The following is a 15,083-nucleotide window of genomic DNA, read 5'->3' as shown; positions in this document are numbered from 1 at the left end:
CCAATTGATGCCCATTTCTGTATTTGTGGAGCTTCAGCCCCCGAAGACCTTCCCCATTATCTTTTGTTCTGCCCTTTGTATGCAGAGCTCAGAAATAAATTTCTTGCAGCTAAGAAAATCAGGGCTTGAGTTGTGCTTAATGGTTGAGATTCCTTCACCCATGTATAACGCAAGTGCTTATGCGTTTTAAGTAATTTTTATGTGTTTTATTGTTTAGTGCTTACGTGTTTTATTTCATTTTATTCGCTTGATTGTGATGGCCTTTGGCCACATGCAATAAATTCGGACAGGAAAAAAGTGAAGGCAGAAGGCTACTTGATTAAAGGCGTAACGTTTGAAAGTGGGGGAGAGTTTGCTGATAGTGCTGGAAATGATACTATGATCGTTTAGGGAAAGCTTTGCAAAAGGATCCATTTGCAGTATGGGGCTTGGAGTACAGGCATAGTAATGCTCATGGATATAGCAACTTTTCTGAGTTTCATTTTGTGTACATGATCTCAGTAATGGCAGCATTGTAAAATGTATACTTGTACTAGAGTGATAGAAGATACTGAAGCCATTGGTAGCTGAAGGTACGTTGGTTTGGCTTGGGGGAAAAACCGTATCTAGCGCATGGCCCAAGGTTAAGCCACTGTTCTCCGTATATGCAGTTGGACACGTCAGCAAAAATGAAACCAGTTTCTTCGGTGTGAATATTTAATGCATTAAGAAACAGCGAGAGAGATGCAAGTGTCTTTAGAGCTCTTAAGAGAATATATGGTAAGCCCAGAAGACAATTGGTATAGATAGGGTAACAATCAAGCTTGCCTTTTGAATTGTTATAATGAGGTTCTCACTGAGCACATATCGCTTGCTGTTTAGTTAGTATGGTGGTTTGACGGTATAGAGATGTCTAGAGGAATGATGGGAAATCAATGGAATTGGAAAACCTAGGCAGCATGTGCTTAAACCTCTTATTGAGGACTGGCCTGATTACTGTAATGGTTTGCTGTGCTTTTAAAGGTGAAATCCTTAGATCTATAATGTAAAGAGTTTAGATCCTTGATTTATATGTGCATAATTCAAAAATTTTGAGGGCGACTAATAAGGAAGGTTTAACTAGATAGCAGCACTGTCGTTATTGACAGGACTATGTCACAAAAAGTTCCTGCCTTCGATTCTTACATAATTTATAATGCAAGAAATACCATTTCTGTGGGGTATGATTTGGGTTTAGGAAGGAATGTAGTAAGACAGTTAATATAAAAACCAATGAAATAATGGTTTCAGAATTTGATCATTTTCATTTCGGTGCATAAGCCCACAATAAACTCTTCTCCAGTGTGCTGTAGACTTCACAGCACAGATGGAGCAGCAAGATTTTTCTTAATAAGATTGCCAGCAGCTAGAAATTCTTGATCCCCTTTCTTTAATCGTTATACTACAGGGCCTCTACATAGGAATATATGACACTTGTACCAACAAAGTAATTCTAGTTTGTTTTAGGAAGCGGTGAGAGTTATGAATGCTGTTGCGCTCAAACTTTTTGTTGTTCCAGACTTTGTAAAATGAAGTAAAAGTGGCTAAACCTTTAATGCTTGCTTACTTGTGTTTCTGTTCATTCCACCATCATCTTGAACAAGAAAACACCACCAGAATACTAAAAGGTTTAAAAGTCCGACGAGCAGCCACGGTTGTCAAGTATTTTGCAACTTGCAGGATCTTTAATCTGAAAACAAATTGTTAGACGGAAGCCAAACAGTAGGTACTAATTATTGACTACTGTCAAGACATTGGCATCTGCCATCGGGGCCCGGGATGGTGCCACTGGGCTGCTCTGCCAAGATTGTCCAGCTGGGAGCCTGGCTGATAATAAGCCTTGAGCCTGACTGTCCATCCCCACAAAGGGGGAGGAAAACTAGTTATCTCTGAAGTATATATTTTCTTATGTACTTTATTCCTAACAAAGCCTTCGCTAGATCATGATGCTAGGATTTTACACTGAAGCTTCAAAAACCAAACAGTGGAGTCTTGTGTAAATTTCCTTGGCAAGATCCACCCTGAGCCTGCTGATGCAGGGAGGGCGGAATATAAATCGAATGAATGAATGAATGACTCCTTGCAACTACCTTCATCTCCGTGGTGCTCACAGTACTCTTAAAGGAAGCCGACTACTCCAGAGGCCCAGCCTGCTTCCTGCCCCTTTCATTTAAACATGCTGTGCAAACCCGATTGGAGCCTGCCTATCGGTTCTGCTGGCTCTGTCCTCCACAGTGTAACCTGTCCGAGAATGGGGGTGGGATGCAGTAAACAGCGTGAGAGCCCTCTGGATGGGCTAGGTCGGGGCACAGTCGCCCCAGGTCTCCTGTTGTGGGCTCTAGTATATAAGGTTTCATTAAGAAATTTGTACTTGGTTGCTTGGAAATCAAGAGATTAGGATCTCGGTGGAACTTGTTTTCAAAGTGGCAGCATTATGGTGGCACAGTGCGAACTATGATAATTGCTTATTACAGCCAGTGCAGCATTGGGGGGGGGGAATCTAATCTACCTGTTTTGAGATAATTTAGTAATAATAACTGTGCTTATGTACTACTCTTCTAGACAGATTAGTGCCCCCCCCTCAGAGCAGTGACCCAGGTCAGCGTTGTTGTTATGTCCACAATGCAGATGGGGAGCTGGGGCTGAGAGGAGTGGCTTACCTAAGGCCACCTGCTGAGCTCATGGCAGTGGTGGGATTCGATCCCAGCCACTTAACCACTATGCTACAGCAGCTCTTGCAAGAAAGATGAAAAATTAATCTACGAATTTAGAAGAGATTTGGCATGAAATTAAGTGACGAAACCTTGGATTCATTGTGCCTCTCCCCCCCACCCCCCCAATTTCTTAAGTATGTTCACAAGAAAAGTAAAATTTAATTGTATGTAATGCCTAGTGTAAGACAGTCTAGCGGGAACTTCTGCTAATGTACTGGGAAGCAAGTATTCTGAAAGTTGTTCAGCCCACTGCAGCGTTTATCTTTGTATCCAAATTTGCTTTTGTGTTTCATATTTTAATCTGAATAGCTCGGTGACATTTTCCAAGTTCAAATGAAATTAGATCCAGAGATCTATTACGTGCTGGATGATGGTATATATTGGTAGTTTTCCAAAATTTGTAAAACAGAAGACGGTTCTGCAAGATAATTTTAAGTTTTTCAGGTAATCAATTTCATTCACTGCTATACCCTTGTTGAAAAATACGCTGAAGCTATCCATAGAATTATGAAATAGTGATGTAGAAAATCTATTTAAGATAAGCTTGTTTGCAGCAATGTTCATCCATCAAAATGCACAGAGACCTCTTGTGTTGTCTGAGAACTACAAATAAAATTTTATCAAGAGTTTTTCACTGTATATTTTGGTCAATTTGAAGGTTTTACTGTGGAATAATAAAGCTTCTCTGCTTATTCTTCAACTGTAAAATATACTTTGCAATGAAAGGGCTGAAACTGAATGAACAGTAGCACTGTAGTATGCTGGAAATAAGTTTGATACTGTGATTGAGATAGGTCCTCACTATCTTTCTTTGTCTCAGCACGTTTCCCCTGTGCAGTTGGCAAATTATTCTTTAAACTTAAGCATGTTAAGTCAGTTTTCTCTAAAACTGAAGACATCAAGGAAAAAGATTGTGCTTAACTTTGGGTGTATATGAATGTTTGTTTGCCCGGTTGCCTTATTATTAATTGCACAACTGTTCTTTGCAGAACAATAGTACAACTATTCATGTTTTTGTTTTCCTTCTTTGCCTCCTGGTTCCTGCTTAAGACAAAATGTAGTATGTACAAGGCATGTGATAGAATGTTTGTTTATCAATATAATAATTATAATAACAACAACATTTGATTTATATATTGCCCTTCAGGACAAGTTAACGCCCCCTCAAAGCGGTTTAGAAAGCGTTATTATTATCCTCACTACAATCACCCTGTGATGTAGGTAGAGCTGAGAGAGCTCCAGGAGACTGTGACTGACCCAAGGTCACCCAGCTGGTTTCAAGAGGAGGAGTGAGGAGTGAAACCTGGCTGTCCAGGTTCGAGCCCTGCTGCTGTTAGCCAGTACACCAAACTGGGTCTCAAGGGCTTTATCAATGAACGTGGATTTAAGTTATGTATTTTGTGTCGGCAGGGTCGTTTGGAGGGGGAAAGAGCATAGATTCTTTAATGATGAAAAAAGAATGACAGTTGTACAAAATTTTTGGATTTTTCTACTAGTAGAATATTCCTTGATTATTTGCAGAGATGCATCCTTCTAAATCTTTTGAAGCCAGTGGGTTTAGAAAGATGTAAATCTGTTCAGAATAGTGTTATGATGCTGATTAGGATTTATTCTTTTTAAAGAAAAAAAAATTAATTTGTATTTGGGGTGTGTGTGTTGTTTTTTTAAAGGTACGTGTTCTTTTTGGAGCCATGCAATGTAGACCTGGTACGTCGGAAGATCAAATCTATTGCTCTCTGTGTGTCAGCGTGCCCACGAAATGAGTTGAAAACACTGGCTGATGTTCAGAAATTCGCAGAGACTAATGGTAAGGCAACACTCAATACTGTTTCCCTTTCTACCTGGTACTATACAAGGTTGCAATATCTACTTTACTGATGAGATTGATTTCTTAGAAATTTAATCAGCTATGTGCGGTCAATTAATCAGGCAGCATTTGTTTTAAAAATGTGTTTTCAATACAACAGTTTACAAGAAATGTGGGTAGTATATAGCAATCTTAGAAGAGGCATTCCTACTTTGTGATGCAAGAGGGAATGCCTCTTCTAAGATGGCACGCTGCAATCTCCATCATCTAAGAACAGGATTTTTTTTTGTTAGAACTGTCTTTTGTCCAAATGCAAAGGTATTAAAACTAATCAGTGAATTGAAGACAAATGCAGTTAGTCGACTAAGATGTTTTTGATCTAACAAAAGCCCCAATATTATACTAACAGTGGGTGTCGGAGCAGAATTATCTTAAGATTTTATTAGGTCTTCAGCACAAACTTTTCTCAAGAATTTCTTTGTGTGTGCTCTAGTTCCCTTTCAGGTACATCATTGATAGATTTTGTTTTGTTCTTATGTGTGTGTGTTTTTTTTAAGGAATAAAAGTTTTTCCAAAAAGTTCACTGTTTATGGAAACAATTTGAATTTTATGCTTGCCTGTGATTTTCTTATTTCACTGAGGGCAGCCACAGATTACGCAAAATTTCTAAATGCTCCCCTCCTACAGGGCTGATGGGCATTTGCAGAGGAGAACACCCTTGCTAATGGTGCTTTAGAAGAGTGCTTCTGCCCTCCCTCTGCCTCTTCTTCTTGCCTCCCCTCTCTTGCTAATGATTACTCATCATATGGGAATGTTCCTCAAAAACTTCAGCCTCTTCCAAAGGGAAATTTCAAAGTCATCATGGAAAATGGACCATCCTTGCATGCATTTATTCGATTTGCCAACATACACACTAGAAACTGCTCAATACAGAGATAACATTGTTACAGTCAGAAGTAGTTCACAACCCACCTATTGCTATGCCTTTCTCTCCATAAAGAGAGCTGCTACTTCAGCCCCACCTTACCCCACATTTCTGAATGAATGACTAGACCAGGGGTGGCCAAACTGCAGCTCGGGAGCCGCATGCGGCTCTTCTATACATGTCATGCGGCTCCCAGAGGTCTCTGAGCATTGCAATGGCCATAATGTTTAGTTTAGTTTATTTCCATCCCTCCCTCTCTCTTTCCATTCCTCCCATTGCATCTTTCCTTCTTTCTTTCCATGTCTTTCATATTTTCAATAAAAAACATTGGGGTTGTAAGGTCCAACTTGGAAAATACCTGGGGACTTTTGGGGTGGAACCAGGAGACTTTAGGGGTGGTGTCTAGCAAGGATGTGACATCACTTTTATGATGCCACTTCCAAGTCAAAGGCTCTTCCCAAGCCTCACCCCCTTCCAATGATGTCACTTCCCATATACTACACCAACCCCCACCCCTTCCTGTGATGTCACTTTCCGGACACTCCCCCAAACCCACCTCATCCTCTGAAGTCACTTCAATGCATCATGTCTTGTGGCTCTCAAACATCTGACATTTATTCCGTGTGGCTCTTACATTAAGCAAGTTTGGCCACCCCTGGACTAGACCATGATCATGTGTTTCTTCCCAAACTTCTATTTTTCCATTGGAGAGAGAAGCAAAGGTAGGGAAAAAGAGGGCAAGAGGAGGCAAAGGCTTAGAAGGTTTGTTTTCATTAGGAATTCAGGGGAGTGGCTGGATGGAAATGGACAATCTCTCTTAAACAAGAGGAGGGGAGAGGAGGAAGTTTGGCTTGCCCTAGCCTCCCCCCCCCGGTCCTTCGCCACCACCCCCTCACACTTTTTGTGGCTGATCAATAGCAGGTGGGCTGCATACCTCGTGAGACTTTGCCAGCAGCCACGTATTGCAAGAGACATTCTAAATAGCTTCTGGAAATCCTGTTTGATGGCGATGAGCCTAACCAGGACTTATGAACAAACTGTGGTCTGTTATATTCATTTTCTGTGCCATCTGAGTTCTGATGTGGCATTAGATTTTCTTGTAGTAGTTAAAATCAGTTTAGCGTGCAATTAAAATACAACACAGGCATTTACAGAATTCAGAGCGTTTCCAATTCTAAACACTGTACTTGTTACAAAGAACTTTGTTGCAACTGGGACTTCCGGTTTGGGATTCATGGAGGTCTAACGCAGCTCCATTTGCGGAGCTGACCGGACTGCCGTTTTAACCGGCCGGAGGGGTGAAAATAGCCCGCGGCCGACTGCTCTCAGGCGGGGAGCAGGCAAAGAATGCTCAAGACCCTAGGGTGAGCTAGATCTCGGATGAGGGGGGGCTCTACACAACGAGTCTCCTCTCGGTCCTTGAGGTCCCACCTTGCGACGGGTCGGCTATAATCTCTGCGGCAGTTTTGGGGCCAATTCGGCTGGCATAAGACCTACATACCCAAGCTTCGATCGGGGAGGGAAGTTGAGAGGAGAATTCAAGATCGAAACAGCGATTACAACCCGAGAAAGTTGAAGAGAAGGTAAAGATCGCTATCTCTTGAAACGGGACAGATTGACAAAAACAGAGAGGAAAGAAAGTAGATTTTTAAACTGCAACAGACTAGTGAAAAGAAGGGGAAGACTCGGCAGGAGTTGTACTTTAAAAGAGACTAAGTTTAAAGAAGTTATTACAAAAATTGGACTATTGTTTTGAATACCTGTGGTTTTGGAGCTGTGAGAAAAAGACACCATCGCGAGACCTGCTGTGGGAAGACGGGAGACAGGAAGTGCGTAACAACAATAGAGTGGCTGGAGAGAAGCGGCCCTTGCCGAAGGACAGGAAGTAGGGAATCGCCATTTTTGAAAGGGGAAGGGTCGCGGCTTCAGCGGAAGAGGAAGTAGGCCATCTTGGATTATAACAACATAGAGAAACCATAGAGAAAAGACGCCCGACATTTTGGATATTTAAAAATTTAATTTTGGCAAAGATTGGGACATTTGAAAAAAAAGGAAAACGGTTAATTATACGCCACGGAGCTAAGGAAGAGAGCAGATTCGTGGGAGCGAGCTAAAGCAAGCCCCACGATGTCGAAAAAAGAGTGGCAATCGGCAATAGAAAATCTGGATAAAAAACTTGTAGACATGATGAAAGAACTTAAGGACACGAAATTGGAGCTTATTAAGGAGGTTAAAGAAGTTACACAGACAGTAAAGTCGGAGCTGTCAGAGGTGAAAAAAGGCGTGGAAACGATTAGTAGTGAATTACAAGGAACGCAGCAGAGAGTCAAAACAGTAGAAGACGCGATGGAGAATTTAATAGATACGCAACAAACAGAGATGAGACTGGTGAAGGGGAGGATGTCAGTTGCAGAAACTAAACATATGGAGAAACAGCTTCGTTTTCGTGGACTGCCAGAAGTGGAAGGGAAGTCAGCGCAAGAACAGATGACTGAGGTGTTGGCTGAATACCTGGGGAAGGAGGAGGAGGAAATGGTGGCTATCCTAGATGTGGCGTACCGTGTGAACTCGAGAATTGCAACCCAGAGGAAATTACCAAGGGATGTGATTGTGCAGTTTACAACTAGAAACATGAAAGAGAGGATTGTGACAAAACAATTTCAAGACCCATTGGAGATTGATGGCAAGACGATTATCATAATGAAGGAACTGCCCAGATCAGTGTTATTGGACAGGAAAAAATATAAAGTGCTAATTCAGACTTTGAAGGACATGAATATCAGGTACAGATGGGAGTTACCGGAAGGAGTGTCCTTTGAGTTTGGAGGGGCAAAAAAGCGCATCAGATCTGAGCGGGAGATGGAGAGATTTATTAAGGACAATGAAAAAGACTTACCAACAAAATCATGAATATGGAGTGTAAAGTATTATCTTGGAATGTAAATGGACTAAACTCACCGAATAAGAGGAAAAATATTTTTCATTGGCTACTAAAACAAAAATGTGATATTGTTTGTTTGCAGGAGACCCATATTAGAAAACAGGATGTAAAATACTTAAAATCTGGAAAATTGGGCAAAGAATTTGTAGCGGCCTCCAACAAGAAAAAAAGAGGAGTGGTGTTGTACATAAAAGAGGAGCTGCAGCCAAAATTTGTTATGAGAGATGTGGAAGCTAGATTTGTAGCAGTGGAATGTAATTGGAATTTAAAGAGAGTGTTGGTAGTCGGACTTTATGCACCTAACGGTGCAAAGGAAAGCTTTTTCGAGGATTTAAGGAAGCATTTAGACGGTTTTGTATATGACCAGATAATTCTTGCTGGAGACTTCAATGGAGTGACAGATCTGGAACTAGACAAAAAGACTACAACAGCACAAAAGAAAAGAGGACTATTGCCAAAGCTTTTTTTTGAGTTGATTCAACAAGAGACTCTCGAAGATGTATGGAGGAGAGAATATGCTAAAACCAGACAGTTTACTTTTTATTCTGCAAGGCATCTTACATTATCAAGAATTGATATGATCTGGGCCTCAAAAGACTTAGCGTTATGGACTAAGGAGGTAGAGATAATGCCGATGGTAGGCTCAGATCACAACCCAATCATGTGGAAATTTGGAAAAAGGAGAAAAAGGAAAGCCTGGAGAATAAATGAGGACTTGTTACAGGAAAGTGAGAATATGGAAATATTGAGAAGAGAGACAAAGTTTTTCATACAATACAACGTGAATAAAGAAGTACCAACCAGCAAAGTTTGGGACGCGTACAAGGCGGTTGTAAGGGGCATACTAATGGACTTAAATGGCAGAGCAAGGAAAAAGAAAGAGGAGAAAAGACAAGAGATTGAGGAGAAAATAAAAGCCAAAGAAGCACAGTTAAAAAAGAGACCAGGAAAAAAGAAAATATACCAGGAAATCAAAATTCTTCAAGAACAGTTAACAGCAATGAGTAATAAAGAATTGGAGTGGAATCTTAAAAGACTGAATCAAAAAGCGTTTGAGGGCGCTAACAAACCTGGGAAATATTTGGCATGGCAATTGAAGAAGAAAAGGGAAAAGAAAATAATAAATAAAATCTGTGAAGAAAACAAAACGTACTTGGAGCAGACTACCATTAGTAGAGCCTTTTATAAATTTTATGCTAAGTTGTATAATAAAAAAGAAGTAAACAAAGAATCAATAGCATCATATTTGGAGAAAATCAAACTTCCAGAAATCTCGGAAGCTTGGAGAAGTAAATTGAACAGTGAAGTAACTGATGAGGAAATAAGTAAGGCAATACAATCCGCAAATCTAGGAAAGGCGCCAGGGCCAGATGGACTTACGGCTAAATTTTATAAGACAATGGCCAATGAACTGGCACCATTCCTAAAAGAGGTGATGAATGGAGTTTTTAGGGATCAAAGGACTCCAGATACTTGGAGTGAAGCGAATATATCATTGATCCCAAAAGAGGGCCAAGACCTGACTAACGTGAAAAATTACAGACCTATATCATTACTTAACAACGATTATAAAATTTTTGCGAAGATATTGGCGGAGAGACTGAAGGGGTGGCTCTCGGAAGCCATAGAGGAGGAACAAGCAGGCTTTTTGCCAGACAGACAAATAAGAGACAATTTAAGGACAGTGATCAATGCTATTGAATACTATGACAAGCGTTGTGATAAAGAGGTTGGTTTCTTCTTTGTGGACGCTGAAAAAGCGTTTGACAATTTAAACTGGGATTTTATGTTTGCCACTATGGAAAAGCTACAACTGGGAGAAAGATTCATCAGAGCAATTAAAGAAATTTACAGAGACCAGACTGCAGCAATTGTAGTGAATGATGAACTGACTAAGAAATTGACGATTAGTAAAGGAACAAGACAAGGTTGCCCGTTATCTCCATTGTTGTTCATTTTAGTATTGGAGATTCTGATGATACAAATACGACAAGATGAGGAAATACGAGGAATAAAAATAAAGGACTATTCATATAAGGTCAGAGCATTTGCAGATGACATAATGCTAATTGTAGAAGACCCACTGGAGAACATGCCAAAAGTGATAGATAAGATTAAGGAGTTTGGAGACTTGGCAGGTTTCTTCATTAACAAAAAGAAGTCAAAGATATTGTGTAAAAACATGACTAAGCAGAAACAACAATTGTTAATGGAAACAACGGATTGTGAAGTAACTAGTAAGGTGAAATACCTGGGAGTTGAGCTGACTGCAAAAAATATAGACTTGTTCAAGAATAATTATGAAAAATTATGGACTCAGATAGAGAGAGACTTGATCAAGTGGAATAGACTGAACTTGTCATGGTTGGGCAGGATTGCAGCAGTTAAGATGAATGTGTTACCAAGAGTAATGTTTCTGCTACAGACAATACCAATCATCAGAGACTCTAAACAATTTGAAAAATGGCAGAGGAAAATATCAGACTTTGTTTGGGCAGGCAAGAAGCCTCGAGTGAAAGTAAAAGTTTTACAAGATGCAAAGGAAAGAGGCGGAATGCAACTGCCCAACCTGAGACTTTATCACGATGCAATCTGCCTAGTTTGGTTAAAAGAGTGGATGACATTAAAGAATAAGAAACTACTAGCCCTAGAGGGATACAAAAATTTTTTTGGATGGCACGCATACCTATGGCATGACAAAGTAAAGGTCAACTCGATGTTCCTGCACCATTTTGTACGGAGAAGTTTATATACAATTTGGAAGAAGTACAGAATTTATCTACAAGAAGGAACTCCCTTGTGGGTGGTTCCGTATGAGGTGATAGACCCGAGAGCTGTTGATAATGAACAACAATGTTTAACATACAAAGAAATAACTAAAACTGAAGCATCTAAACTTAGAATAAAGACGCAAGAGGAACTATCACCTAACTACGACTGGTTCCAGTACAGACAGATTAGAGACTTATATAACTCGGACTCTGTAAAAGGGGGCATACGAACAGAGAACTCGGAACTAGAGCAGACCCTTTTTAAAGAAGACAAGAAAAGAATATCCAAGGTATACCAAGTACTGTTGAAATGGTATACTGAAGATGAGATTGTTAAAACACAGATGGTGAAATGGGCTATAAATTTCAATAAAGAAATAACAATGGAGGCATGGGAATACTTGTGGAAAACTACAATGAAGATAACGACATGTACTAATATTAAAGAGAACATCTATAAAATGATTTATCGTTGGTACATGACACCAAAGAAGATTGCGCTAGGGAACTTGAACACTTCTAATAAATGCTGGAAATGTAGGAAGCATGAGGGCTCCCTCTATCACATGTGGTGGTCGTGTGAGGTAGCTAGGCAGTTCTGGGGGGAAATAATAAGAGAAATGAGTGAAATTTTACAGTTTCAAATAAATAAGAACCCAGAACTCCTGCTGCTAAACTTGGGAATGGAGGGAATTCCAGCCCATCATAGGACGTTGATATTTTATATGACTGCAGCAGCTAGACTTTTGTATGCGCAGAAATGGAAAGTACAAGAAGTGCCAACTATTGAAGATTGGATCTACAAATTGCTGTACATGGCTGAAATGGACAAGATGACAAGAAAACTGAGAGATCTGGACTCAGGGCAGTTTAACACAGACTGGGAGAAGCTGAAACAATATTTGGAGAAGAAATGGGAGGTGGGAGGAAAACTGTGGCAGTTTGAGAACTACTGAACTATAATAAAAGTGTAAAAGAGAGGGGTGACTTTACCGGGGGAGGAAGAGAAATGTGAATTTATAAGCAGTTAGATTAATTGATTGAGATATATAAAGATATGCAAAGATTAATTGATAGAATATTGATAGAGAATAACTAATGATAAGGTTTAAACATGAGGATCGAGTAATTAAATATTTTCTTTCTTTGATAAGATTTATATGCACCAAACTGAATGCATAGAAGAGTTAAATAGATTGTTTATGTGAGTTATATAGAATTACCATAAAAAAGATGAAATGAGTAACATATAGGGAATAAATCAAATTGTTTGATTTAAAGGTGGAAAATTTTTATGGTTTATGACATATAGATTTATGATATATAGAAATATTCAAAATTGGAAAATGGGATAAATTGTTTATCTAAAGACGTACAGTTTGGGCGTATAATAAGTAAAGGAGTTAAAGATGTACTGCTTAATATAACGGAGAATGTATATTTGTTTTAGACAGAGGAATTTAATATAAGTAAGGGAAAAGGGACAGAGGGTGGGAAAGCTGTTGGAAGTCAACAAAAAGGGGGGGAAAGGGAGGGGGTTAGAAACGAAAAATCAGGGGAAAATTGAATGTAATGTAAAAATAACAATGCTCTAACCCAATAAAAAAAATTTTCAAAAAAAAAAAAAGAACTTTGTTGCAACTGAGGCGTACGGTCAGGAGAGTCGTGTGGTGCAACTTTTCATGGGCTGTGTATCACTTCAGAATACAGGTGAGCATCACGCGCCCCCCCCCCCCCCGTTAAAAGAACAGACTCCCTGCACACAGAAAGCTCGTATGTCAGGGAAAGGATTTCTTCATGCCACTCTGTTTTTCTATGTATTCTGCACACATTCCAGCCAGTCGGTTTGGTGGTTCCAAGTGGAGGGTGTGTGTGTCTCATATCTGCTCATGGCATATCCTGCACCTTTCAGAAAAGTTCCTTGATTGCGGGAGACTCTTTTGGGGGGCATAGTGGTAAGAGAAAGGTAGGAAAGCCAATAAGCTTTTGTTAAAGCAAACTAAGAATATGCACGTATGTATGTATGTATCATGTACATGCTTATGTAACAAAGAATTTCTTCCCTTGATATTAAAGTTGATTATTGCCAACCAGTCTGTTTCTGTTTTTAAAAGCTAAAGGTTCTTTCCCTGAAGTTTTGGCCTCTCAGGTTTTCAAATGGACTTTAACACATTAATCCTAAACAAAGGCATCAGATTTTATCAGAAAAGAAGGGATAATCTGCCTTCACTTTGTGTGACCTTGAGGGCAGTTGTTCGTGCTTAAAGTAAGCATATTGGAAGCCACGAATGCCGGCATGATAAACAACCTATAATTTTAATTCAGTCTCTACATTCATTTAAAAAATGAGCATGCCTTCAGGTTATTAAAAAAGGTCACTGGGGGGGGGGGGGTTGTCCAATTAAATTTCACAGGATTTCAACTTCATATTTAAGTACTACAGTACTGTCTTCATTCCACAATTAGAAGCAAAAACTATTTGAACACATATTTCTTGAGCTCCAGTTAATGAAAGATTAACTGAATTTGACTCATTGCATTGGAAGAAATGGGCTCTAGTCCATGAATGTTCATGCTGTAATAAAATTTAGCATTTTAAGGTATCAAAATCCCTGTTTTTTCTTTGCCGCAACAGACTAACATGTACCCCTGTGAATTTGCAAGATGACTTGTTGCAAAAGAAATCTTAAGTTAAAACATTGTTGTTGTTTTTTGCTGCTTATCATCTTAAATGTAAATCCATTCTTTACTTGGTTTAAAAAAGCAAAACAGCCCGAGATTCCTGGGTTTTGTCTGGTAAAATATTTCAAGAGGCTTGGGATCTTGTTTTCCTTTCCACCTTCTTAATACAAAGAGCAAGTGTGTGAACAAAGCTAGGATACAATTAATATTTATTTATTTATACTTTACCTTTTTGCATGGTTCAAGGTGAACCTCCAGCCCAGTAATATTAGTTCAGCCAATATTAGTCATAAGACTGCCTTTCTTTCTTTCTTTCTTTCTTTCTTTCTTTCTTTCTTTCTTTCTTTCTTTCTTTCTTTCTTTCTTTCTTTCTTTCTTTCTTTCTTTCTTTCTTTCTTTCTTTCTTTATCGGAGGACCCAACGCAACTTACTTCATTCCCCTCTTGTCTATTTACCCTGGTCATAGGCTATGCTGAGAGTGTGTGCCTGGCCCAAGGTCACCCCGCAAACGTCCTTGGCAGAGTGGGTACTCAGACCTGTCTCTCCCAACTCCTCGTCTGACATTCTAACCACTACACCATGCCAGCTCTCATATACTTCAGTATTCTCGATAGTAGTACCATGCAGTGCTCTATAATTATGATTGTTCTGTGATCAAATTAAAATTGCTGAATTGCCCTTATGTTACCTGCCATCGTCCTAAAGAATGATGTTGCTTGTAAAACGACAACTTTCTAAAACTATCTGTCCTGTTTGCTCCATGGAAGTCTTCCCAAGCGATTCAAAGATAGGAAGTTAAAATTAGATTATAGGCAATGGAATCCAAGCCTCGCTTCCCTCCCATTGTATGGGCGTCCACAGAACCCAGGCACCGCTCATTCCCTCCCAATGGACTTTTGTAATCTTGCAACGGTGGCATGGCAACCTCGTCAGGCATGGCCAGGAGAGAATACTCCCTAGTTACCCTGGCAATGAGGGGGGAGTGCGGCCGAGTGAGTCTGCAAGCAGCTCCTCCATGGGTTGCTAGTATCCTCACCACCCCATCCGAGGCAGTGCTGTTGGGTGCGGTTCCCAGGGTGACTACCTCTTTGGCAGGCATGGGTCATGGTGCCTCGAGGGCAGCGGCTGCCCCAACCCCCGGCCGCCAGCCAACGTCAAATGCAGAGTCCGGCATTTGGAAGGAGGTGCTGTCTCATGTGTGAGGAGAACAGGGAGAGGGTGTGAA

At 40.1% G+C, this 15,083-nt stretch overlaps 1 protein-coding gene across 1 annotated transcript in view; it reads left to right on the top strand.

Moving 5' to 3' along the window:
* Positions 1 to 15,083, top strand: part of SLC44A1 (solute carrier family 44 member 1) — a 136,030-nt gene that overhangs the window by 52,930 nt on the left and 68,017 nt on the right. The window contains exon 4 of the mRNA XM_054986321.1: positions 4,403 to 4,539. Coding sequence (XP_054842296.1) covers positions 4,403 to 4,539 — 137 coding nt within the window. The remainder of the gene's footprint in view (positions 1 to 4,402; positions 4,540 to 15,083) is intronic.

Source organism: Eublepharis macularius, chromosome 8 (assembly GCF_028583425.1).
Source record: "Eublepharis macularius isolate TG4126 chromosome 8, MPM_Emac_v1.0, whole genome shotgun sequence".
Classification (NCBI taxonomy): domain Eukaryota; kingdom Metazoa; phylum Chordata; class Lepidosauria; order Squamata; family Eublepharidae; genus Eublepharis; species Eublepharis macularius.
This window is presented reverse-complemented; position numbering and strand designations above follow the sequence as displayed.